The sequence below is a fragment of the Chiloscyllium plagiosum genome, unplaced genomic scaffold (genome assembly GCF_037043375.1).
Source record: "Chiloscyllium plagiosum isolate Xiang-an unplaced genomic scaffold, Cpla_swu_hap1 HiC_scaffold_21, whole genome shotgun sequence".
Taxonomy (NCBI): Eukaryota; Metazoa; Chordata; class Chondrichthyes; order Orectolobiformes; family Hemiscylliidae; genus Chiloscyllium; species Chiloscyllium plagiosum.
This window is the reverse complement of record NW_028270159.1, coordinates 7,343,184-7,366,193: the sequence shown is the minus strand read 5'-3', so window position 1 is coordinate 7,366,193 and position 23,010 is coordinate 7,343,184. Positions and strand designations below refer to the sequence as shown.

At 42.8% G+C, this 23,010-nt stretch overlaps 1 protein-coding gene across 1 annotated transcript; it reads right to left on the bottom strand.

Annotated features, from left to right (window-relative positions):
* Nucleotides 1–973: 973 nt before the first annotated feature.
* On the bottom strand, nt 974–22,384 carry exosc2 (exosome component 2). Its single transcript, XM_043720559.2, has 9 exons — nt 22,063–22,384; nt 18,903–19,004; nt 15,213–15,258; nt 5,588–5,677; nt 4,588–4,653; nt 3,765–3,833; nt 2,631–2,807; nt 1,985–2,113; nt 974–1,099 (listed from the first exon to the last, which is right to left on the bottom strand). The coding sequence occupies exons 1-9, from the start codon at nt 22,176–22,178 to the stop codon at nt 1,019–1,021; spliced, it is 876 nt and encodes a 291-aa protein (XP_043576494.1). The 5' UTR covers nt 22,179–22,384; the 3' UTR covers nt 974–1,018.
* Nucleotides 22,385–23,010: the final 626 nt, after the last annotated feature.

The following is a 23,010-nucleotide window of genomic DNA, read 5'->3' as shown; positions in this document are numbered from 1 at the left end:
GTGAGATCCATAGGCTGGCCATTGGTGGTGGTGCCTTTCATAGGCAAAGTCATTTCCTTTTATCCCTCACTGACAGCCCCAAAGTCTGCCCCGGGAACAACTCTTTCCCAAGTCACAACTGCACTTTCAGGCTCCTGCTCCTTCAGCTGCTCCCAGCGGTGAAGTTCCTGACTCCAGCACTCTCAGATTCTGCCAATTCTCCTGGTACAGCTCCCATCTTCACTCTGAAAACTTGTAGTAGTCACACAGCTGCTTTAGCCATTGAGTGTCAGGTTGGACTATCTTAAACACCTTTGAACCTTAGTCTCTTCTAAACCAGCCTGTATTCCAAGATCAACTGAGAATGTAAAAATGACCAGTTGTTTAACTACTAACTACCTTCTTCAGCCCTTTGCTCAAACCTCCCCAGCAAGTATACAGAACTGGAGACTTCTGGTAGTGAGAACTTTGTATTAATAACAATTACAGATTAATACATTCCACCCCCACCCCCACCTCCCCAACACACACACACTTGTGATGGTCTTTGACCTGCTTTCAAGGTCAGAATAGCTTTTATTTTGGAGAGAGGATGTAGTGATAATGGGATTTTTGAAACCGAACTATTTACATTTAGCTCCAACACAAAGGAGGACAGATTAGTGAATTTAGGGGAAATTTAAACACGTTATTCAGCAGGTAGGAGATATGAAAAGAGAAAGCCAGCTTGATTGGCAACCCATTCACCACATACACAGTGCACTATAGTAACTCACTCAGCACCTCCTCTTTTTAAGATAGATTTTTAAAAATCTATCTCTAGCTGAGGCTTTGTCATTTATCTTGTATTCCTTTGTAGCTGGTGACAATACTTTTTGATGAAGCTTGTGTGAAGCATCTTGGGACATTGGAATGTTAAAGTCACCGTTATAAATGAAAGATGTTGTTGGCTCATTAGATAAGCGTCACATATTATGAATCATCGACAAAGCCAGATTATTGTAAAGTTTTATTCAAAATATTACAGTGAAAAAAGCCCTCATCCTTCCTGATCAATTAGACGTTGTCTTGTCTCCATCACTATTTCTTCCATTATTTCCGGCTTCAGAATATCTTTGATCTGTAATAAGATCAAAAACAACATGGGCATATAGACCTTATACATAGTGAGCACATCTTTGCTTCAGTGGTAAAAATCTTAAAATCAGGTAATCACAAACCTTGCTGGATGCAAACCAATGCAAGATAAGAATGCTCAATCTCTTAGGGAACTGGATATACCTGATCAAGCAAAAACTTTTATGGTTTATAAAAACAGCCCAAAAAAAAACACATTACTGACTTGTAATAAAACAGATACATAAAATCATAGAACCCCTTCAGCACAGAAAGAGGCCATTTGGCTTATCAAGCCTGCGCTGACCCTTTCAAGTGCCTCTCAAACCCCATACCCCAGCCCCATAACCTCGGAGGGGTTTATTTTGCAACCAATCCTTGGAATGTGGGAGGAAATTGGAAGAAACCCATGCAGACACGGAGAAAAGTTGCAAACTCCACACAGTCACCCAAGACTGCAATCAAACCTAGTCCTTGGCACTGAAAGGAAACAGTACTAACCACTGTGGCCACCCCTACTCAGGAATATTTAAAATGTATTCTCCCTTGTCAACTACTAACAGACAAAAAAAGGCAGACAGTAACTTCTCTATCAAGAAATAAATTTGTACATAGTGCTAATCTATACATTACAATGACTGACTATGCATGTGTATCCATCCTCCATTACTACAAGTACTACTTTTAATGTAGCAAATACATTCACAATATTATTTAAAATGACATTAGAAGGAGGGGTATTAAGTATTTAAACAGTACTATCTCAGAAAGAATGGAAAACTGCCAACAGATGTGCAGAAATTAGACTCAACTTTCTCCAAGAAACAAGTGCAAAGATTTTGTTTTAAATTTCAGATCCTTCATAGCTGCTCCATTTCAGAAACATTACCTGTTGATGCATTGAAGCTTCATAGCAATACAGAATGCTGGTGTCATACAGCAACAGCTTGTGAATATTCAGAGCAATGATGCAATTGCGGAGTCGTGAGATCACCTCTCTGTCTGATAAAGGAACTGGCTTGATCAGAAACAAAAGCAGGAGTAATGACATTACTATTGTGTGACATACAAATGTGCAAGTTAGGAATAGGAGAAAGCCACTTGACCCCTTAAGCATGCACCATTTAACAAGATCATTCTTCTGATCATCACCCCAGACATTTTCAAGGCCCTTGTTTGTTAAGGATCTGTCTTTAAAAAATACTTAAGACTCTACTTCAAGAATTACAAAGTCTCTCAACCCTCAAAGAAAGAATCACCTCGCCTGTCTTAAATGGGTAACTCTGATTTAAATCTAGAACTCTGTCTCTACCATTATCTGGGGAGAAAAATTCCACAAGGACAAATTCTAGTAATTTCAGTGTTGAATGCCTCTCATGTTCATCTGTGTCCCCTAGTTTTAGTCTCTTCCACAAGGGGGAACATCCTTTCACCATCCACTGTGTCAAGTTCCCTCTTAAAGTTTCAATAAGTTTCTCCATCTTCCAAACTCCAACTTTCACCCCCAACCCTTCAGCACTAACTTGGTTCCTCACCTCCAGGTTAGTCACAAATCCTCCTGCCTCATCGTCCTTCTGCTCAGTAAATGGATAAATCCAGATGTAGCCATTATTCCCAAGGATGATGGCAGCTCCACAGGGCAGGTTATGAAAGTGAGTCTTGCGACGTTTTACGAGTGAAGGGGAAACCTGGACCAACGTTCCCTGGCCCAGCTGACCGAAGAGATTAAAGTTGAAGAAGAAAGAAAATGGATAAGGAGTCTCCTTTGCACAATGGAAAGTTCCAACATAAATGTAAAATACAGAAGTACTATAAGTTGTTGTTACAGTGGGATCCCTGAAACCAATTTACAGCACCAATCAAGCTTCATAGAAAAGGCTCCCTGTATACAATTTCTGCATCAAGTCTACAACACATGCAAAGAGCATTCAACTTAAATCTGCTTTCCCAGTAAACCCGCAAATATTTCTCCTTCAATTATTTACTCAATTAAAGCCTATACTAGAATATGTATCCACCCACCTTACCGTCAAGCCATTCAATGCAAATCCTAACCACTGAACTGTATAATTCTTTTCCACTTGTCACTTCTGATTCATTTTAATCACCTCAGATCTGATCCATTCCAATTATTGGCTGTGTACATGCCCAGTACATTATGGGAAATCAAAATGGGCATTTTACACAACAGAAGTGTGGGGGATCATCCAAAAATCACTGCACTGCAGCTAATACTCCTGTAATTGCTGACCTACACTGGTTTCCAATCCAGAAATACCTCAATGTAAAAATTTCTGCCTTGCATTCAATGTCTCCAGGCCTTGTCCCTTCCCATCTTTAAGACCCTCAACCCTACAACCCTCCAAGATATCTGCACTTCTCCAATGCTGACCTTCTATGAATCCTCAAATGTCATTGCTCCACCATCAATTGTCATGCTTTCAGCTGCCTGGGCCCCAAGACTAGAATTGCTTCCCGAGATTGCTCTCCCTGTTTAAATCCTTTCTTGACCAAGTTCTGGATCACTTGCCCTGATATCTCCATATCACTCCAGTGAAGTACCTTGACAAGGGTTTTACTCAAGTAAAACATGCTACGTGAATACAAGCTTTTAAATACCTGAATTTCTTTCTTCAAAATTGAGAAAGAAGCATTAGAAGTTGTATTACCTTGCCATACTTCAGACTCCTGGTGTGCAAGGACAGAGCACCATCTGCAAACACAGCCTGTACCTCTGCCTGAATATGTGCTAAGGAAAGTCAACAATATGTAAAGAAATTAAAAAGGTGCTGATCAGATCATAATTTAACTGAACGGTGGCACAGAATTGAGCAACGAACGACTTCCTCTTGTTCTTGTGGATGCTACATTTGATATTGAAGGATTCAAATGACATCATTATTGGTTCAGCCAGACAATATTCACTGATGGAAGTCACTTTCACTTGTGTTGAACTCTTTTCAATAATTCTGCATTTTCTCTCTCTTCCCAATGGAGTCTCACATTAGTGATCACCAGAGAGATAGATAAAACACAGGGACAAATTGGCAACAGAAAGCTAATGTCACTTACGTGTAGCATTAATCTGAGACTTTTCCTCTGCACTACGTTTGCAGGTAGGATTGAGGAGAAAATAAATTAAAATCAGTTTGAAAATAAACAAAGCTGTTCTCTTCTTAAATGAACTGACTTCAATAATATTTATGCATTTCTTAAATTAGCATGTTTTTCATAACCCATTTCCCATTGAGCAAAAGCTCTTTAAGGTCTGAAAAGATTCTATTCCCTATATAGCTAATCAGGCATTTCTGGCAAACAGCAACTCTGGAGAAATTGTATCCTGCAGTCACAATGTGCTGCTCATCTAAACTGAACAGGAAAATGAAGCATCCAGGTCCATAATTTACTGAGCAGTGTCACATCTCTCCAGGAGTGCCCCACCAAGGAAACTCCCCCAAGAACTCTATATTACTCAGTTTAAAAAAAGGATACACTGATCAAGTCTCCTTCTTGCAGATAATCCCTCATCATCAGTTCATCCTCTGCAGATCTTCTTCTCTGTAAGTAGTCAAAGGTTATGTAAGATGATGAGAAATATTTGGACAAGTAGCCTGCTTCAGCACTGATAACCCACACACAACATTTAAGACAGCCTTGGATTAAGAAGCAAGTCTGAACCCATTGTCCTGACCAAATTAAAGACGAATAGACAGAGATATATAAAGAGTATGGGGCAGCACGGTGGCTCAGTGGTTAGCACTGCTGCCTCAGTGCCAGGATCCCAGGTTTGATTTCAGCCTCGGGCAACTGTCTGTGTGGAGTTTGCACATTCTCCCAGTGTCTTTGTGGGTTTCCTCCGGGTGCTCCGGTTTCCTCCCACAATCCAAAGACGTGCAGGTTAGGTGAACTGGTCATGCTAAACTGCCCATACTGTTCAGGATGTGTAGATTAGGTGCATTCGTTAGGGGCAAAATCTAGGGTAACAGGGTAGGGGAATGCGTCTGGGTGGGTTACTCTACAGAGGGTCGGTGTGGATTTGTTGGGCTGAAGGGTTATTTTTTCACACTGTAAGGATTCTATGATATCTGGGTTGCTTGCTCGTCTTCACTGAACTGCACGGCATCCACAGTTCATAGCATATTCCACTCCAGAAATGTCGGAATAAAAATGCATGTTGACGGGGCTGAACTGGATCACCGTCTTTCAGATTAGTAATTAAACCCAGGCCTTATCTGCCCTCCCAAAATATCCCACCTCAGTAATTTGAAGATGGCTTAGGAGTGTTCTGGACAATATCTGTCCTACAAACATCACCAAGGCAGATTATCCAGTTAATATCACACTGCTGTTTACAGCCGATTGCTTCATCTTAAGTGACTGCCAAGTTCTGGGCATTCCAACAGAATTATATTCCATCAACTGTAAAGCACGGTGGGACATCCTGAGAGTCTGAAAAGTGCTACAGAAATTGAAGTATTTTTCTTTCACTTACCAATTCACCTCCAGGAAGGTTAACAGATGATAGAAGCAGTACCGAATCCAGTCTGGAGTTGGTCTCCACTTTCCATCGTTTCTGTTGCACCTATAATTGTTCAGGAAGGTTCAGTTACATTGCTGTATGACTCAAATTCAGCCTCTGCCGTTCTTCAGGCCAAGGGATTCTTAAAAAATATCAACAGGAAAATTAACATCAATCAGCTCTTTATAGCAGCAAGATTTCTTGCATGCAGAGAAAGATGGCAGAGCACTTCACATTGTGCTGAGACAAAATGAGGGATTAGTAGGAAAATTAAAGCAAAAATACTTTTAAATTAAGACGGAGGACAGGCATTAATTGGTTGCTGAATGACAGAGCGAGAAAGGGGTCCCATGCTTAAACAAACAGCTAACAATAGTAAAAATTTCATTTAAGAGGGCGGCACGGTGGCACAGTGGTTAGCACTGCTGCCTCACAGCGCTGGAGACCCGGGTTCAATTCCCGCCTCATGCAACTGTCTGTGTGGAGTTTGCACACTCTCCCCGTGTCTGCGTGGGTTTCCTCCGGGTGCTCCGGTTTCCTCCCACAGTCCAAAGATGTACAGGTCAGGTGAATTGGCCATGCTAAATTGTCCGTAGCGTTAGGTAAGGGGTAAATGTAGGGGTATGGGTGGGTTGCGCTTCGTCAGGTCGGTGTGGACTTGTTGGGCCGAAGGGCCTGTTTCCACACTAAGTAATCTAATCTAATCTAAAAAAAGAGTAAGCCAGTCACTTGACCTGCTCAACTAGACAATAAAATCATGACAGATCTGACTGTAGTCACAGCTCCACATTCCCAACTTGTCCTAATGACTAACAAAGAAATTGGTGTGTAACAGTTTATCTACCTCTGCCTTAAAAATACTCAATGACCTCACCTGCACCATTCTCTAGGGTCGAGAGTTCCACAGAATGATTTGGATTTGAACACAGGAGGTATGGTTAGTAAGTTTGCAGATGACACCAAAATAGGTGATGTGGTAGACAGTGAAGATGTTTATCTTGGAGTACACAGGACATTGATCAGATGGGCCAATGGACTATGGAATGGCAGATAGAGTTTAATTAAAATTAATGCAATGTGTTGCATTTTGGTAAGGCAAACCAGGGCAGGACTTGTACAGTTAATGGTAGGGCCTCTGACATGTGACTTTGTAGAGGTTTATAAAATCATGAGGGGCATGAAAATGCTGAACAGCCAAGGTCTTTTTCCCCAGGGTAAGGAAGTCCAGAACTAGAGGGCATAGGTTTAAGGTGAGAGGGGAAAGATTTAAAAGGACCTGACAGGCATATTTTTCACACAGCAGGTGGTGAGTGGAAGGAAATGAGTTGCCACAGGTGGTGGTGGAGACTGGTACAATTACAACATTTGAAGGCATCTGGATGGGCATATGAATAAGACCTGAAGGGCTTATGCCCGAAACGTCGATTCTCCTGTTCCCTGGATGCTGCCTGACCTGCTGCGCTTTTCCAGCAACACATTTTCAGCTCTGATCTCCAGCATCTGCAGACCTCACTTTCTCCTCATATGAATAAGACCATAAGACATAGGAGCGGAAGTAAGGCCATTCGGCCCATCGAGTCCACTCCCCCATTTAATCATGGCTGATGGGCATTTCAACTCCACTTACCCGCATTCTCCCCATAGCCCTTAATTCCTTGTGACATCAAGAATTTATCAATTTCTGCCTTGAAGACATTTAGCGTCCCAGCCTCCACTGCACTCCGCAGCAATGAATTCCACAGGCCCACCACTCTCTGGCTGAAGAAATGTCTCCGCATTTCTGTTCTGAATTTACCCCCTCTAATTCTAAGGCTGTGTCCACGGGTCCTAGTCTCCTCACCTAACGGAAACAATTTCCTAGCGTCCACCCTCTCCAAGCCATGTATTATCTTGTAAGTTTCTATTAGATCTCCCCTTAATCTTCTAAACTCCAATGAATACAATCCCAGGATCCTCAGCCGTTCCTCATATGTTAGACCTACCATTCCAGGGATCATCTGTGTGAATCTCCGCTGGAAACGCTCCAGTGCCAGTATGTCCTTCCTGAGGTGTGGGGACCAAAACTGGACACAGTACTCCAAATGGGGCCTAACCAGAGCTTTATAAAGTCTCAGTAGCACAACGGTGCTTTTATATTCCAACCCTCTTGAGATAAATGACAACATTGCATTCGCTTTCTTAATCACGGACTCAACCTGCATGTTTATCTTTAGAGAATCCTCAACTAGCACTCCCAGATCCCTCTGTACTTTGGCTTTACGAATTTTCTCACCGTTTAGAAAGTAGTCCATGCTTCTATTCTTTTTTCCAAAGTGCAAGACCTCGCATTTGCTCACATTGAATTCCATCAGCCATTTCCTGGACCACTCTTCCAAACTGTCTAGATCCTTCTGCAGCCTCCCCACTTCCTCAGTACTACCTGCTTGTCCACCTAACTTTGTATCATCGGCAAACTTCTCTAGAATGCCCCCAGTCCCTTCATCCAGATCATTAACATATAATGTGAACAGCTGCGGCCCCAACCCTGAACCCTGCGGGACCGGCTGCCATTCCGAAAAAGAACCTTTTATCCCAACTCTCTGCCTTCTGTCAGACAGCCAATCCTCAATCCACACCAGTAGCTCACCTCGAACACCATGGGCCCTCACCTTGCTCAGCAGCCTCCCGTGTGGCACCTTATCAAAGGCCTTTTGGAATTCTAGGTAGACCACATCCACTAGGTTTCCCCGGTCTAACCTACTTGTCACCTCTTCAAAGAACTCCAACAGGTTTGTCAGGCACGACCTCCCCTTACTAAATCCATGTTGACTTGTTCTAATCCGACCCCGCTCTTCCAAGAATTTAGAAACCTCATCCTTAATGATGGATTCTAGAATTTTACCAACAACCGAGGTTAGGCTAATTGGCCTATAATTTTCCATCTTTTGTCTTGATCCTTTCTTGAACAAGGGGGTTACAACAGCGATCTTCCAATCATCCAGTACTTTCCCTGACTCCAGTGACTTTTGAAAGATCTCAACCAACGCCTCCGCTATTTCCTCAGCCACCTCCCTCAGAACTCTAGGATGTAGCCCATCGGGGCCAGGAGATTTATCAATTTTAAGACCTTTTAGCTTTTCTAGCACTTTCTCTTTTGTAATGGCAACCATACTCAACTCAGCCCCCTGACTCCCTTTAATTGTTGGGATATTACTCATGTCTTCCACGGTGAAGACTGACGCAAAGTACTTATTGAGTTCTCCAGCTATTTCCTTATCTCCCATCACTAGGCTTCCAGCATCAGTTTGAAGTGGTCCAATGTCTACTTTTGCCTGTCGTTTGTTTCTTGTGTATTGAAAGAAACTTTTACTATAATTTCTAATATTACTGGCTAGCCTACCTTCATATTTGATCCTCTCCTTCCTTATTTCTCTCTTTGTTATCCTCTGTTTGTTTTTGTAGCCTTCCCAATCTTCTGATTTCCCAGTGCTCTTGGCCACTTTATAGGATCTCTCTTTTTCTTTGATAGATTTCCTGACTTCCTTTGTCAGCCATGGCTGTCTAATCCCTCCCCGGATAATCTTTCTCTTCTTGGGGATGAACCTCTGTACAGTGTCCTCAATTTTACCCACAAACTCCTGCCATTTTTGCTCTACTGTCTTCCCTGCTAGGCTCTGCTTCCAGTCTATTTTCGTCAGTTCCTCTCTCATGCCCTCATAATTACCTTTATTTAACTGTAACACCATTACATCTGATTTTGCCTTCTCTCTTTCAAACTGCAGACTGAACTCTACCATATTATGATCGCTGCTTCCTAAGTGTTCCCTTACTTTAAGATTTTTTATAAAGTCTGGTTCATTACATAGCACTAGGTCCAGAATAGCCTGCTCCCTTGTGGGCTCCATGACAAGCTGTTCCAAAAAGCCATCCCGTAAGCATTCCATGAATTCCCTTTCTTTGGATCCACTGGGAACATTATTTACCCAGTCCACCTGCATATTGAAGTCTCCCATGATCACCGTGACCTTGCCTTTCTGACATGCCTTCTCTATTTCCCGGTACATGTTGCGCCCCTGGTCCTGACCACTGTTAGGAGGTCTGTACAGAACTCCCACTATGGTTTTTTTGCCTTTGTGGTTCCTCAATTCCACCCACACAGACTCCACATCATCCGACGCTATGTCATTCAGTGCCATAGATTTAATTTTGTTCTTAACTAACAAGGCAACCCCCGCCCCCCTCCCTGTCTTTTCGATAATAACAAGTGTTTAGAGGCAAATGGGCCAAATGAGACTAGATCAGTTTAGGATATCTGATCGGTACAGACAGGTTGGACCAAAGAGTCTGTTTCCATACTGCAAAACTCTATGCCTTGCAATCTTTTGAGAGAAAAAAAATCCCTATTCTTAAATGGGAGACCCTGATTTTAAGCTGCATTCCCTAGTTCCACTCTCTCCCATAAAACAGAAACACCCTTTCAATATCCACCTGTCAAGTGTCAATCACCAGAATATTAATTCAGAGAACCAACATTCTGGCAACTTGGTTCCAAATCCCACAACGGTGGATGGTAGAATCTGAATTCAATCTGGAATTAGGTAACAAAACTATCTGGTTCACTAATATCCTTTAGGGAAGAAAACCTGTCACCCTCACCTGGTCTGGGCTACATGTAACTCCAGACCCGGTGGTTGAATTTAAACTGGACTCTGGGCAATTTGGGATGCCAGCATTGATAGCCCAATCCTATTTGTCCTTGAGAATGCAGTGGTGAGCTGCCTTCTTGAATAGTTGCTGTCCACTTGCTGTAGGTTGACCCACAATGCCAGGAGGAAGGGAATTCCAGGATTTGACCCAACGACTGTGAAGGAACGGCTGTGTATTTCCAAATCAGGGTGGTGAGCAGCTTGAAGGGGAACTTGCAGGTCGTGGTGTTCCCAAGTACCTATTGCCATTGTCCTTCTAGATGGAAGTGGTCGTGGGTTTGGAAGGTGCTGTCTAAGGATCTCTGGCAAATTGCTGCAGTACATCTTGTAGATAGTAAACACTGCTGCTAATGAGTGCTGGTAGTGGAGGGATTGAATGGAGATGCGGTACCAATCAAGCAGGTTGATTTGTCCTGGATGGAGTCAAGCTTCTTGAGTATTGTTGAAGCTGCAGCATCCAGGCAAGCATATTCCATCACAGTCCTGACTTGATTTAGGGATGCTGGCGTTGGACTGGCGTGTACAAAGTTAAAAATCACACAACACCAGGTTATAGTCCAACAGGTTTAATTGCAAACACTAGCTTTTGGAGCATTGATCTTTCCTCAGGTGGTTGTGGAACCTGATGATGGAGCAGCGCTCTGAAAGCTAGTGTTTCCAATCAAATCTGTTGGACTATAACCTGGTGTTGTGTGATTTTTAACATTGACTCCTGACTAGTGCCTTGCAGATGGTGGATAGAGTTTGGGGTGTCAGGAGGTGAATTACTTGCCACAGTATCCCTAGTCTCTGACCTGCTCTTATAGCCAAATGTGTTTATGTGGTGAGTCCAGTTGAGTTTCTGAGTTATCATTGAGTCAATGATACCCCAAGGGTGTTGACAGTGGGGGATTCAGTGATGGCAATACCATTCAATGTCAAAGTGTGTTGGTTAGACTGTCTCTTAGCGATGGTCATTGTCTGGCGCGAATGTTACTTGCCACTTGTCAGCCCAAGTCTGGATATTGTCCAGATCTTGTTGCACTTGAGCACAGACTGCTTCAGTATCAGAGGATGCATGAATGGTGCTGAACATTGCACAATCATTGGCGAACATCCCCACTTCTGACCTTATGGTGGAGGGAAAGTCATTGATGAAGCAGTTGAAGATTGTTGGGCCTACGACACTACCCTGAGGGATTCCTGCAGAAATGTCCTGGAGCTAAGATGACTGACCAGCAACAACCACAACCATCTTCCTTTGTGCCAGCTATGACTCTAACCAGCGGAGTGTTTGCCCCCTGATACCCATTGATTCCAGTTTTGTCAGGGCTTCTTGATGCCATACTCAGTGAAATGTGGCCTTGATGTCAAGGGCTGTCACTCTCACCTCACCTCACCTCCCCTCTGGAATTGAGCTCTTTTGTCCATGTTTGAACCAAGGCTGTAATGAGATCAGGAACTGAGTAACCCTGGGGAAACCCAAACTGGACATCACTGAGCAGGTTGTTGCTGAGCAGGTGTTGCTCGATAGCACTATTGATGACCCCTTCCATCACTTTACTGATGATCGAGAGTAGGCTGATGGGGCAGTAATTGGCCGGGTTGGATTTGTCCTGCTTTTTGTGTGCAGGACATACCTGGGCAATGTTCCACATTGTTGGGTAGATGCCAGTGTTGTAACTGTACTGGAAGAGCTTGGCTAGGGGGGAGCAAGTTCTGCAGCACATGTCTTCAGTGTAATTGCCGGAATGTTATCAAAGCCCATTGCCTTTGCAGTATCCAGTGTCTCCAGCTGTTTCTTGATATCACACGGAGTGAATTGAATTGGCTGAAGACTGATATCTGTGATGCACTGGAGGAGCCCGACATGGATCATCCACTCGACACTTCTGACTAAAGATTGTTGCGAGTGCATCGGCCTTATCTTTTACACTGATGTGCTGGGCTCCTCCATCGTTGAGGATGGGGATATTTGTGCAGCCTATTCCTCCAGTAAGTTGTTTAATTGTCCACCACCATTCACAACTGGATGTGAAAGGACTGCAGAGTTTTGATCTAATCTGTTGGTTGTGGGATCCTTAGCTCTGTCTATCACTTGCTGTTTATGCCATTTGGCACGCAAATAGTCCTGTATGGTAGCTTCACCAAATTGACATCTCATTTTTAGGCATGGCCTCCTGCAATATCCATTGAACCAGGGTTGATCCCCTGGTTTGATGGTAATGGCTGAATGGGAGATATACCAGATTGTGCTGGAGTACAGTTCTGCTGTTGTTGATGGCCCACAGCACCTCATGGATGCCCAGTCTTGAGTTGCTAGATCGGTTTGAAGTCTGTCCCATTTAGCACGATGATAGTGACACACAACATGATGGAGTTATTCTCAATGTGAAGGCAGGACTTTGTCTCCACAAGGACAGTGTGACAGTCACTTTTACCTAGACTGTCATGGACAGATGCTTCTGCAGCTGGCAGATTAGTAAGGATGAGGTCAAGTTTGTGTTTCCCTCTTGTAGTTTCCTTCACCAACTGCCGCAGACCCAGTCGAGCAGTTATATCCTTTAGGACCCGGCCAGCTCGATCAGTAATGCTGCTGCGGAGCCACTCTTGGAGATGGACATTGAAAGCCCCACCCAGAGTATATTTTGCACCCTTACCACCCTCAGTGCTTCCTCCAAGTGTTGTTCAACATGGAGGAATACGGATTCATCAGCTGAAGGAGGTCAGTATGTGGTAACCAGTAAGAGGTTTTCTTGACCATGTTTAACCTGAAGCCATGAGACTTCATGGAGTACAGAGTCAATGCCAAGAACTCCCACAGCAACTCCTTCCTGACTGTATCCCACTGTGCCGCCATCTCTGCTGGGTCTGTCCTGCCGGTGGGATAGGACATATCAAGGGATGGCAAAGGTGGCATCTGGGGTGTTATCTGTAAGGTATGATTCAGTAAGAATGATTATGTCAGGCTGTTGCTTGACTAGTCTGTGAGACAGCTCTCCCAATTTCAGCACTAGCCTCCAGCTGTTGGTAAGGAGGACTCTGCATGGTTGGCAGGGCTGTTTGTGTTTTTGCCACTACCTTTTCCAGTTCCAAGCTTGATGCCAGGTGGTCCGTCCAGTTTCATTTCTTTGTGACTTTCTAGCGATTGACACAACTCAGTTGTATCAATACAAATTGCTAGGCCAATTCAGAGGGCAGCTGAGAGTCAACCGCATTACTGTAGCTCTGAAGTCACACATAGGCCAGATCAGGTAAGGATGGCAGATTTGCTTCCCGCAAGGGACATTAGTGATCCAGATAGGTTTTTCTGACAATTGACAATAGTTTCATGGTGATCAGTCGACTCTTAATTCCAGATTTTTTTTATTGAATTCAGCCGTGGCGGGTTTCGAATCCAGGTCCCCAGAACATTAGTCTGGGTTTCTGGATTATTAGTTAAGTGATAATACCACAACCACAAGGGATGAACTCGGATTTCACCAGTTTCCTCATTTCCCCTCCCCCCACCTTGTCTCAGTCAAATCCATTGAACTCAGCACCGCCTTCCTAACCTGCAATCTTCTTCCTGACCTCTCCGCCCCCACCCCAGTCTGACCTATCACCCTCACCTTGACCTCTTTCCACCTATCGCATTTCCGACTCCCCTCCCCCAAGTCCCTCCTCCCTACCTTTTATCTTAGCCTGCTGGACAAACTTTCCTCATTCCTGAAGAAGGGTTTATGCCCGAAACGTCGATTCTCCTGTTCCCTGGATGCTGCCTGACCTGCTGCGCTTTTCCAGCAACACATTTTCAGCCATAATACCACTAATACTCACCAATGTTCCACATATCTGTAAAAAACTCTATGCTTTTAAACTTCATTCTCTTTGTGATAAACAACATCATAACTTTGATTCAAAGAAATAAATCTGAAGGCCAGTTAATGGAATAGAGAATATATGCAGGGATGCATGGAATTTGTGGAGGTAGCTTGGGGTCTACTAATTCACAAAATAAAAAAGTGTTTCACAAATTTCTTACTGGCTGGCAAAGACTGTTGAGTTCAATTACAAATATGCGTGCAAAAGTAAAGAAACTAGACCCAGTCACACAAGATATATTCCAACATAAGATATATTCTCCACAAAATCAATTTTTCTAAATCTTATTACATCTTTCAATACATTCTTTTTGGTTTAAAGTCACCATCCTTGCCTTGTAATGTCATTCTTGTGTATACTGAAAGTAATAACCTTCGTCAGGATGTTCTTCTTAGTTGTGATTCCCTTGTTCTTAAATCTCTTCCCCAAGCGGAACAATTTTCCAGGGTCAGATTTTGCTAGATCCCATCGCCATGTTAAATACACAGCACATCACAGTTCCAGCAATAAGGTCCACTCATTTCATTGTCAAATGTGTGCATAAAATTTCAAATTAGTATCTCGATGCAGATAGTTTCAATTGATTAGCTTCATCCAAAAACACTTTGTTTGTCCTGTTTTAAGTGCATTGTCTTCCTAGTCGCTAAAACAGTACTGCAGTTCTCTCAATTTATTAAAGGATACGTGTGTTTGAAATGTTAAGTTTAGTTTCTTAATTCTTTCATAGGATGTGGGTGTCAGTGACAATTTGTTACCTGTGACTCAAGTGGCTTGCTGGGCCATTTCAGATGGCAGTCAAGAGTCAACTTACTAAATTGATGTAGGCCAGGTTTCTTTCCTGAAAGGACATTAGTGAGGCAGATGGGTTATGGCAACATTTGATGGTAGTTTCTGGATTTATCACTTAACTTAAAAATTCCACCATTTGCTGAAGTGGGATTTGAACCATACCCCTACGTCCCCAAATTCTTAATATGGCTTCGGAATTCCTAGTGCAGTGCCATGATCACTTCTCTATTGTCTCCCCAGCTCTGCAACTTGAAACAAACCAGGCGATTTTAAAAACTTACCTCTGTGATTCTGCCCACAACGACATCCCCAACTTCCCCGTTATATCTAATGAAATAAGAATTCAAATTGACAGAATTAATAGACTGTGTTTGACGACATATACTGGCTTCGACTGCAATGTAAAGCTTAAATCTTCCATTTTTTGTGTTTAAATCCCCTTCCTAACTCTAAACTACTTCAGCCCAGGAATTCCACATTCTACCAGATAGTCCCCTGTTCCTTATGTCCCACCAATGCTGCCTATGCATTCACCCATCTAGCCCTTCAAATCCAGATTTACCTTCTGAAACCTCTCCACCATTCTCCTCTTTTAAGATGTTGCTTAAAAAAAAAAGCCATGCAGTCAGATTTAGAAAAACAAAGAACATTTAAAAGTAAACTAGTCACAACAGAAGTGAACCTCCACAAGTGAAAACACAATCAAAGCAACTGTTTTGCTGCTGGCACATGACAGTGATAGAAAACAGATCAATAAATGTGAACCAAATGTATTTTGATATTTGCAGTTTCATTAATTGCTTAAAATAATCTCTCTCTCAGATCAAATATTGTCACTGCTCTAACAGCTTCTTCTTTGGCTTCGTTGCAGATTGTATCTCATTATGTTCCTGAGAAACATCTTGTGATGTTCTAAGTTTTGTAATCATAGTTATTTTATGTTTCCGGTTCAAATACAAAGCTCTTCTAAATTGTCACAAAGCCATGGGTTTATGGCTTTCGTAGTCAATTGGATGAAACTTTAGTGTTTCAATTTTCAGCTCACCAGAAAAATCCTGCATCCCAAACTAATGAAAACAAAATTTGGTACTGGTAGTCACCCATAAACAGCTGTATATAGACCATCGCCCCCAAAGAAGCTTTGTACTGGTAATATGCCTTGAGCTAGCAATGTCACTTACAAGTTAGAAGATTGTGGGCTCAAGTCCCTATCCTTCTATACTGACCCATTCTACGTTAAGCAGGTTTATTTGGAAGCACTAGCTTTCGGAGTGCTGCTCCTTCATCAGGTAGCTGTCCAACACTGGCTCCTCCACACCATTCACTGGCAGTCCAGTGAGTGTATTGTAATGCTGGAGGTGCCACCATGTTATCACTGATTTTTTAAAAATGTAATTTATTCATTTGTGGGATGTGGGCGTCACTGGCTGTCCCCAGCTGTCCATTGAGAAAGTGATTGTGAGCTGCCTTCTTGAAGTTTCTGTGAGTCGACCCACAATGCCAATAGGAAGGGAATTCCAGGATATTGCCCTAGTGACAGTGAAGGAACAGCAATATATTTCCAAGTCAGGATGATGGGTGGCTTAAGGGAAACTTGAAGGTGGTGGTGTTCCCAGATATCTGCTGCTCTTGTTCTTCTAGGTGGAAGTGATCATCAGTTTGGAAGGTGCTGTCTGAGGATCTTTGGTGAATTTCTGCAGTGCATCTTGTAGATCGTACACACTGCTGTTACTGAGTGTCAGCGATGGAGGGATTGAATGCTTGTAGATATGGTACCAATTAAGCAGGCTGCTTTGCCCTGGATGATATCAAGCTTCTTGAGTGTTGTTGGAACTGCAGTCATCCAGGCAAGTAGGGAGTATTGCCTCACACTCCTGACTTGTGCCTTGTAGATGGTGGATAGGCTTTGGGGGAATTGGAATGAGTTACTTGCTACAGTATTCCTAGCCTCTGACCTGTTACTATAGCAACTATGTTTGTGTGGTGAGTCCAATGAGTTTCTAGTCAACGATAACCTCCACGATGTTGATAGTGGGAGATTCAATGATGGTAACACATTTGAATGTCAAGGGGCAATGGTTAGATTGTCTCTTATTGGTGATGGTCATAGCCTGGCATTTGTGTAGCATGAAAGTTACTTGCCACTTGTCAGCCCAAGCCTGGATATCGACCAGATCTTGTTATATTTGAACGTTGACTTCAGGTGGCTAGCATTACTGCCTCATAGCGTCAGGGATCCGGGTTCAGTTACAGCCTCAGGTGACTGTGTGTGGAGTTTGCATGTTCTACCCATGTCTGCGTGGGTTTCCTCCATGTGCTTCAGTTTCCCCCCCACAGTCCAAAGATGTACAGGTTACGTGAAATGGCTATGCTAAATTGCCCACAGTGTTCAGGGGTATGTAAGTTAGGTGCATTACTTATGGGAAATGTATAGTAATAGGGTAGGGAAATTGGTCTGAGTGGGATACTCTGCGGAGAGTCAGTGTGGACTTATTGGGCCAAATGGCCTGTTTTCACACTGTGGGGATTCTATAATGGACTACTTCAGTATCTGAGGTGTCACAAATGGTGCTGAACATTGCGCAATCATTAGCAATGATTCTGACTTTATAATGGAAGGAAGGTCACTGAAGAAACAATTGAAGACAGTTGGGCCTAGGACACCATCCTGAGGAACTCCTGCAGAGATGTCTTGGAGCTGAGATGACTGACCTCCAACAACCACAACCATCTTCCTACGTGGCAGATATGATTTCAACCGCTAGAGTTTGCCCCCAAATACCCATTGATTACAGTTTTGCCGGTGCTTCTTGATGCCACACTTGATCAAATGCAGCCTTGATATCAAGGGCTATCACTCTCACCTCACTTCTGGAATTCAGCTCTCTTTGATGAAAGTTTACTCGCTAAGCTGGAAGGTTCATTTTCAGACATTTCATCACCATACGAAGTAATATCATCAGTGAGCCTCCGGTGAAGTACTGGTGTTATGACCCATGTTCTATTTAGGTGTTTAGGTTTCCTTGAGTTGGTGATGTCATTTCCTGGTCTTTTTCTCAGAGGGTGGTAGATGGGGTCCAAATCGATCTGTTTGTTGATAGAGTTCGAGTTGGAATGCTATGCTTCTAAGAATTCTTGTTTGTGTGTGTATCTGTTTGGCTTATCTGGGATGGATGTGTTGTCGTAGTCAAAGTGGTGTCCTTCCTCATCTGTGTGCAAGGATGCCAGTGATAGCGGGTCATATCTTTTTGTGGCTAGTTGATGTTCACGTATCCTGGTGGCTAGTTTTCTGCCTGTTTGTCCAATGTAGTGTTGGTTACAGTTCTTGCAAGGTATTTTGTAAATGACACTTGTTTTGCTTGTTGTCTGTATGGGGTCTTTTAAAGGTCAATAGCTGCTGTTTTACTGTGTTGTTAGGTTTGTGGGCTACCATAATGCCAAGAGGTCCGAGTAGTCTTGTAGTCATTTCCGAGATGTCTTTGATATAGGGTGGAGTGGCTAGGGTTTCTAGGCACAAATTTTCACAAAACCTGTTCAGCTCTTTTATCCATGTTTGAACCAAGGCTATAATGAAGTCAGGAGCTGTGTGGACCTGGTGGAACCCAAGCTGGGCATCACTGAGCAGGTTAGTAATGAGCAGGTGCTGTTTGACAGCACTGTTGATGACCCCTTCCATCACTTTCCTAATGATCGAGAGCGGACCGATTGGGCAGTAATTGGCCTGGTTCTGTTTGTCATGCTTTCTATGCACAGATCATACCTGAGCAATTTTCCACATTATTGGGTAGATGCAATGCTGGGTAGATGTTTAAACATGAGCCCTATTGAAAGAATCATGGGGGTGGGGCACGAATGGCATTGTCTTTCAGATTTTAATACAACCACTGGTTATGAAAGGGAATCAAAATCGGTTTTAAGATTTGCTCTTTGCTTGATGACCAAATGCACAGACAATAAATGTCAGGACTTGCCTGGTTTGAAGTGGCTTGACACATATCAACTTGTTCACTCTTTCCACAGCTCCAGCAACTGATGCAATTAGTTTGTCATCTTCCATGTAGGTACCATGACCTCTGGAAAAGACAAGACATATACTGTAATGAAAGTACACCAAAAAGTTACACACCCAAAGCAGGCTAATGGAAATCTTTTCAAAACAAAAACGTTCAGCACTGAATTTGATTTTTTTGTCTACTTCTGTCACCATTGTATATTTTGGCTAGAACAAACGGATCAATCTCAGATTTAAAGTTATTAGCTGGACAACCATCTGCTATATTTAGTGTTTCCTAACTTCTAATTGCCATGGCGTTAATTTTAAAGAGTTGGTAACGTGTGGCACTGAAAAAGCACATAAAGTCAGGCAGCACGTGAGGAGCGAGAGAGTCGATGTTTTGGGCATAACTCTTCTTCAGGGCTGGCTGTCAGTCTGAAGAAGGGGTTATGCCTGAAACATTGACTTCGTTGTTCCTCAGATGCTGCCTGACTTGATGTGCTTTTTTTTAGCACTTGACTCTCCAGTATCCGCAGTCCTCACTTTCTCCTCCTTTGATTTTAAATATCATGTCCACTTAGGATAACTTCTCTGTATCAAACAAACCCCTCTCATACACTTTCTAGGTCACTGATTCCCAATGGATATGTCACTTGCCACATGGCGAATTGATATTGAGTATTATGTTACACTAAAAATTGAGTTGTGGTAATACACTCTGGATGCAACTTAGTTTATTTTCTGGTGGTTTTCACACAAAAAAAATTGATGTACCGGAGCAACTGACAGTGTTGCATGGGTGCAATAAGGGCCAAAGTGTGCACTGCTGGCTAACAGGGCAGTGCATTAAAAAAAATCATCTTAATAGATTTGTTGAAGCAAGCAGTATTACCTGAAAAGGAAGGTTACGAGAGGTTGGCCTTGGGCCAAGTCTCCAAATCGAGAGCGTGGTGCTGGTAAAGCACAGCAGGTCAGGCTTATATGCTCGAAACGTCGATTCTCCTGTTCCCTGGATGCTGCCTGACCTGCTGCGCTTTTCCAGCGCCACATTCTCAACTCTGATCTCCAGCATCTGCAGTCCTCACTTTCTCCAAGTCTCCAAATGCTGTGTTCAGAAATGTCAGGCAAAGTGCAAGTAAAAATCAGAGCACAGATGCCAATACTGTAAAGACATGTGATGACTATTTTCCTCTCCATATCTCCTAATATAGCAATTGTAAAAAAAGTTGAAAAACTTTTGCAAAAACAATCTTGAGCACATGTCAAAAACCAAAACCAATTAAAAGCATGTCACCACCGCTTTTGAGATTGTGTACAATGCAGGATACTCCAATTGGAAATTCGCTTTTGAGGTTGTAGAATGGCTGTGGCAGGTTTACCAGTATCAATTGCTGATGGTCAAAACCTCAAAACTAAAGTTTCCTACAATCACTACAGTATGAAAAGGGGCCATTTGGCCCATTACATCTACACCGACCCTCTGAAAAACATTCCCACACCCCCATCATATCCCAGTAACCCCACATTTATTATGGCTAATCCAGCTCAGCTGCATGTTTTTTGGACTGTTGGAGGAATATGGAGCATCTGGCAGAAACCCATGCAGCAAACATGCAAACTCCATACAGTTACCCAAGGCTGGAATCGAGTCCATGTCGCTAAGCGGCAGTAGTGCTGACCACTGTGCCAATTATTTTATTAATAATTGCATTTATTTTGTATTTCAGCAAGTGTTAAAATATCAACAATCAAAGAAAGCCAACTCAAGGTGAAACTAAGTCACCCTTATAACTATCTATCTATCCAAACTCTGTTAATGTATATAAGACACTTGTTAGATCTTAGTTGGGTACCACTTTAGGAAGGATATGAACGCATTAGAGAGAATGCATAAGCAGTTTGCAAGAACACTTCCATGGATGAGGAGCATCAGTAACAAGGACAGACTGGAGACTTTGGAACTATTTTCCTTGGAGAGAAAGCAGCTGAAATGAGATTTGGTAGAGGTTTTTGAAATCAAGAGCAGGCTAAAGAGGGTAGATAAGAAGAAACTGTTCCCATTTTTGAAAGGAACAAGAACAAGAAAGCATAGATTTCAAGTGACCTACGAAAGAAACAAGAACAAAGTGAGGAAAAGAGGTTTTCACACAGCGTGTAATCAGAGCATGGAACGTACTGTTTGGGAATGTGGAGGCAGCAAGTTCAATTGAAGCATTCAAGAGGGCATAGGATGGTCATTTAGATAAAGTAATGTGCAAGAATTGGGAAAAAGCAGGAGATTGGCACTAGATGATGATACTCTTGCATCCACTGTGAATGTTGGAATTCAGAAATAAAAAGTGCTGGTAAAACTTGGTAGAGAGTAAGAGTTCACATTTCGAGTCCAATACAATTAACCTTCTGTCTGTTTTGTCTTTCCTGATACCTAAACTGGAAGTTTACAAACTAACATTTCTTTTTGCTTTATATATTCTGCAGCGTCCTTAGTTTTAAAAGTTAAAAACCACACAACACCAGGTAATAGTCCAACAGGTTTATTTGGAATCACTGCTCCTGCGTCATTAAGACAAATTTGCTTTTGAGGTTGTAGAATGGCTATGGCAGGTTTACCAGTATCAATTGCTGATGGTCAAAACCTCAAAACTAAAGTTTCCTACAATCACTACAGTATGGAAAGGGGCCATTTGGCCCATTACATCTACATCGACCTGCTCAGTTACTCACAGGCGTGGTAAATAAGAATAAAAGTCAAAATCTGCGGATATTGGAAATCTGGAACAAAGACAAAATGCTGGAGAAACTCAGCAGGTCTGGCAGCATCTGTGGAGAGAAAAAGTTAACGTTTTACATTATGAAGCAATGGTCATATTGGATCTCTCTCCATAGATGCTTGGAGAAACCTGCTGAGTTTCCCAAATATCACTTGGATGTCTGGTGTCGAGGCTGAATTAATAGTGGCCATCTAATTCTATTTAAGGAAATCCGAATTTGAACGGTTTTCAGTCACTGAACGTTGATAAAATGATATCAATCTATAGGCCGAAGGTGCACAGTCTACACACATGGATTTCCTCGCCTCTGGGTACCGCTGTCACGTTTTAAAACAGCACGTTACCTCATTTTTGAGTTAGTTTTACCTCATGAAACCGGTGTCGGTAGTGATAGTGTCGCCCGGTGATACCAGATGTTTACCGACCTCCACCGGTAAAAAGACACGCTTTCGCGCCGTCGCTAACCGAATGTCCACCGCCATATTTGTTACTGGCACACCATCCTTCAGTCACCACTTATAATGATCGCCGCCATCTTTACTATTGGCGAACAGGCATCAGCCGCCAGGTATGACTGTGTATGTAGGCAAAGGATCTTCCGTGCTTGTCACCACTTGGAGGTGCTGGTGTTGGACTGGGGTGGACAAAGTTAAAAATCACACAACACCAGGTTATAGTCCGACAGGTTTAACTGGAAGCTCCGAAAGCTAGTGTGCTTCCAATTAAACCTGTTGGACTATAACCTGGTGTTGTGTGATTTTTAACTTTGTATCACCACTTCGCCATCTTTAATGCTGGCGTTGCTTACGCAACTGAATTCCTAATACTGGAAGTCGGAAATAAACAAAAATGGAAATAATGAAAAGATACACAGAATTAACGTTTCACTTCCACAAGTTTTCGTCAGATCGCTCAAATATTTCTCGCATTTTGTTTGTAAAATCCAGCTTTTGCCATATTTAAAAGTGATGCTGATCTCGTCAACTGTACAGCCGCGAGTTACACATTATTTGGTGTTGAACTGGGGTATACAAAGTTAAAAACATCACACAACACCAGGTTATAGTTTAACAGGTTTATTTGGAAGCGCCGAATTACACAGTGCTTTTAATTTTTAATTCAGATTTCCATCATCCGCACACTGAGCCGCTATCTGCCATCTTTAACACTGGCCAGACGCGCCCACTCTATTCCCGCCATTTTTAACACTGGCCAGACGCGCCTGCTCGATGTCCGCCATTTTTAACACTGGCAAGACGCGCCAGCACTATTTCTGCCATCTATCGGCCCCAAATGTATCGTCGCCATGCTTCT

What these genes read in the sequence shown, in the direction of transcription:
- exosc2 (XM_043720559.2), bottom strand. Translation starts at nt 22,178, where the DNA reads ATGGCGGTGGACATTCGGTTAGCGACGGCGCGAAAGCGTGTCTTTTTA. An exon ending in GATTTGTGACTAACCTGGAG is followed by an intron (nt 2,114 to 2,630) that starts GTGAGGAACCAA and finishes TTTCTGATCAAG; the next exon opens with CCAGTTCCTTTATCAGACAG. An exon ending in AAGCTTCAATGCATCAACAG is followed by an intron (nt 1,100 to 1,984) that starts GTAATGTTTCTG and finishes ATCTTATTACAG; the next exon opens with ATCAAAGATATTCTGAAGCC.